A 2,666-nucleotide genomic window follows, 5' to 3' on the forward strand; every position below is an offset into this window, starting at 1 on the left:
AATTTCAAATGGATTACATACTACCTCAATACAAAGGCCTTTCCCATTCATTGTGGGGTGCTTTAAATATCACAAAGGGATATCTTTTATAGAGATTACATTGTCGAAATATAGACAGTAAACAAGAGTATTTTTTACATAACTGGATGAGGGTCTCCTAGTGGTATATAGAATTGAAGTGAATGGTGTGCATGACGATTCTTTGATTGGTAAAACTGGACACTATTAGTAACTTCTACTCAATAAAATTATAAAACTCATAAAAGTACAATAATAATAAGACTATTACTAACTACATTTAATTAAATTATAAAAGTCATAGAAAGTAATATATTAATAAGACTTTTACTAACTATCCTTTAATAAAACTATAAAAGTCATAAAAATAATGTAATAACAACACTATTACTAACTACTATCATGAAAATTCTTAAAAAAATAAATAAAAAGAAAGAAAAAAAGAACCTAATAAATATTTTTAAAATATAAATGGACTTTCTTAATATTTTAAATGACTAGACTTATTATTATCAAAATTATAAATATATATATATTAATCGAATCTTCCATCATAAAATAGTAAGAGCCCACCTCATAAGACCCTCCATTTCAAAAAGATGGAGCCTTGGCCGAGCCAGACCCTATCTTTATGAAGGTCCCACCCTATCTCATTGAAGGTCCCATTACTTTCATTCCAGTTGTTCATATATATATATAAACCTACTATTTGTAATATATATATATTTTTAATTTGAAAGTATTAAGTGAACTTTCGTGGCATATGCTATATTTAACTTTTCAACAGCTACGTTGATGACTAGTGACACCAGAGATGTATGTATAGATGACGTAATGATCAGTTCAATGGTTCTCTATACCCAAAATATAGATCTACACGATAATCAAGATTGTTACTTGTTTAAGATTGAAATTTCCTTCCCGATTCGTAATAAATAAAGAGCTCAAAATGTATCGAGTGCTTTTAATGCCTGATTCTTCGGATTGTCTTTCAGGATTTCATAATCACATTTTCCCAATAAGGACTTGAACATAACTTTGGATTGTTTGAACCGGCGAACAGATTCAGAAAAACGTGCTGTGAAAGCAACTTCTGAAAATACGAAATGATTTTTATAAGCGACCAGCCAACCCATTTTGAATATGACCGGGGAATTACCTAATAATGGTGGCTTGTCGTGATGGTTTTCTTTTCTTTTTCTTTTTCTCGACGTCACTCATTAAAAATCCTTTGAATCGCTATTCTTATGAAGACATCTAGTCAGAAACGATGGGTGCACAGCATCTGTATTTGAAAATTCATTACAACGTGTTTTGTTGCGGGCGGAAAATTTCAATCTTTGGCGAACAAACAAAGCATCAATCTCATTGCAAACTAAATGGTTGTTTCACTGAAGATGCTGGGAAACCCACCAGAGATTTCCTCAAAACTGGAGCAGCTTGTGCAATATATACCATGAAAAGGTATGGATTTTGCGATAATCTGTATTCCACCATTCTTAAAGTTGTACACACCTTTCTTTTCCATAATTTGGGAGATCAACGAATGGATAAGGTTTCTTTGGAGGTAGTGATCATCTCAGCCCATGATCTGAAATGTGTAACAAGTTTTGGAAGGCCCATGCGAACTTATGCAGTTGTATGGAGCGATTCCACCACTCAAAACTCTACGCGAACAGACAGAAAGGGTGGCAGATACCCCACCTGGAACGATAAGTTCCAAACAACTGTCAACAAGGGCTTCCTCCAGCAAAAGGGCTCTGCTCTCTTGGTGCAAATATACTGTAAAACCATGATGGGCAAAAAGAGAGTGGGAAGTGCTCGAATGCCCTACTCTGATATTTTGGAGGGATACACGTCGCCCGATTCCATGCATTTTGTGACCTATCGGATTAGGAGGCCAAATGGCAGGCCTCGAGGTACGCTTGATTTGTCCGTGAGATTTCTGGACAAAATGGATCCGAGCATACACAATTCAAGGCCTCAGTTTCAGATGAAGTTCCCGAGTTTTCCCTCCAGACAGAGAACACAAGCGAGTTCGAGTAGCCAAGGTTATGCAATTGGCCTTCCCTTATCCAACTCGTATTCTTCCATGAACTCAACAACTACATCTTATGGCTATCAACACCATGGCCGCCTTCCTCCGTTCAATTTGCAAGTATCTGCTGCGAGTTACAACGCCCATCATTCCCAATTTCCTACGTATTTATAAGCGAGAAAGTGTGCATAGAAGATGTAATTTACAGGTTAGCCTATGATGGAATAGACGATTGAAAGTGTGCATAGAGGATGTAATTTACAAGTTAGTCTATGGTGGAATAGACGATAGAAAATTTACTTGATTAGAAAGATTTAATAATTTATTATTAAGGTAAGAAAGAAAAGATGATGAATCATTGAATGTAATTATAAATCTTTGGAACTATACTATAAATGTTTTATACGAGCCCTTCTGAATAACTTTTGCTGCAGATCTGCTTCCAAAATATATTAGAACCATTTTTTATTAACAATAAGATTATTTCAGGGCATTGCCTGACAAAGATACTCATTACAGAGAATTAATAATTCTTTTTAAGTGTAGTAAAAGGCTTTAATGGATTGCGCAATACCATTGAAACAAGAATATTTCCAAAGTAAATAGAATC

General features: G+C 34.7%; 1 protein-coding gene across 1 annotated transcript; it reads left to right on the top strand.

The window, feature by feature from the left end:
• Positions 1 to 1,273: 1,273 nt before the first annotated feature.
• Positions 1,274 to 2,461, top strand: LOC131038146 (uncharacterized). Its single transcript, XM_057970482.2, has one exon. It carries the CDS (start codon positions 1,289 to 1,291, stop codon positions 2,228 to 2,230), a length of 942 nt encoding a protein of 313 aa, XP_057826465.1. The 5' UTR covers positions 1,274 to 1,288; the 3' UTR covers positions 2,231 to 2,461.
• The last annotated feature ends 205 nt before the right edge of the window (positions 2,462 to 2,666 follow it).

This window comes from Cryptomeria japonica, chromosome 11 (assembly GCF_030272615.1).
Source record: "Cryptomeria japonica chromosome 11, Sugi_1.0, whole genome shotgun sequence".
NCBI classification, from domain to species: Eukaryota; Viridiplantae; Streptophyta; class Pinopsida; order Cupressales; family Cupressaceae; genus Cryptomeria; species Cryptomeria japonica.

What these genes read in the sequence shown, in the direction of transcription:
- LOC131038146 (XM_057970482.2), top strand. Translation starts at nt 1,289, where the DNA reads ATGGGTGCACAGCATCTGTATTTGAAAATTCATTACAACGTGTTTTGT.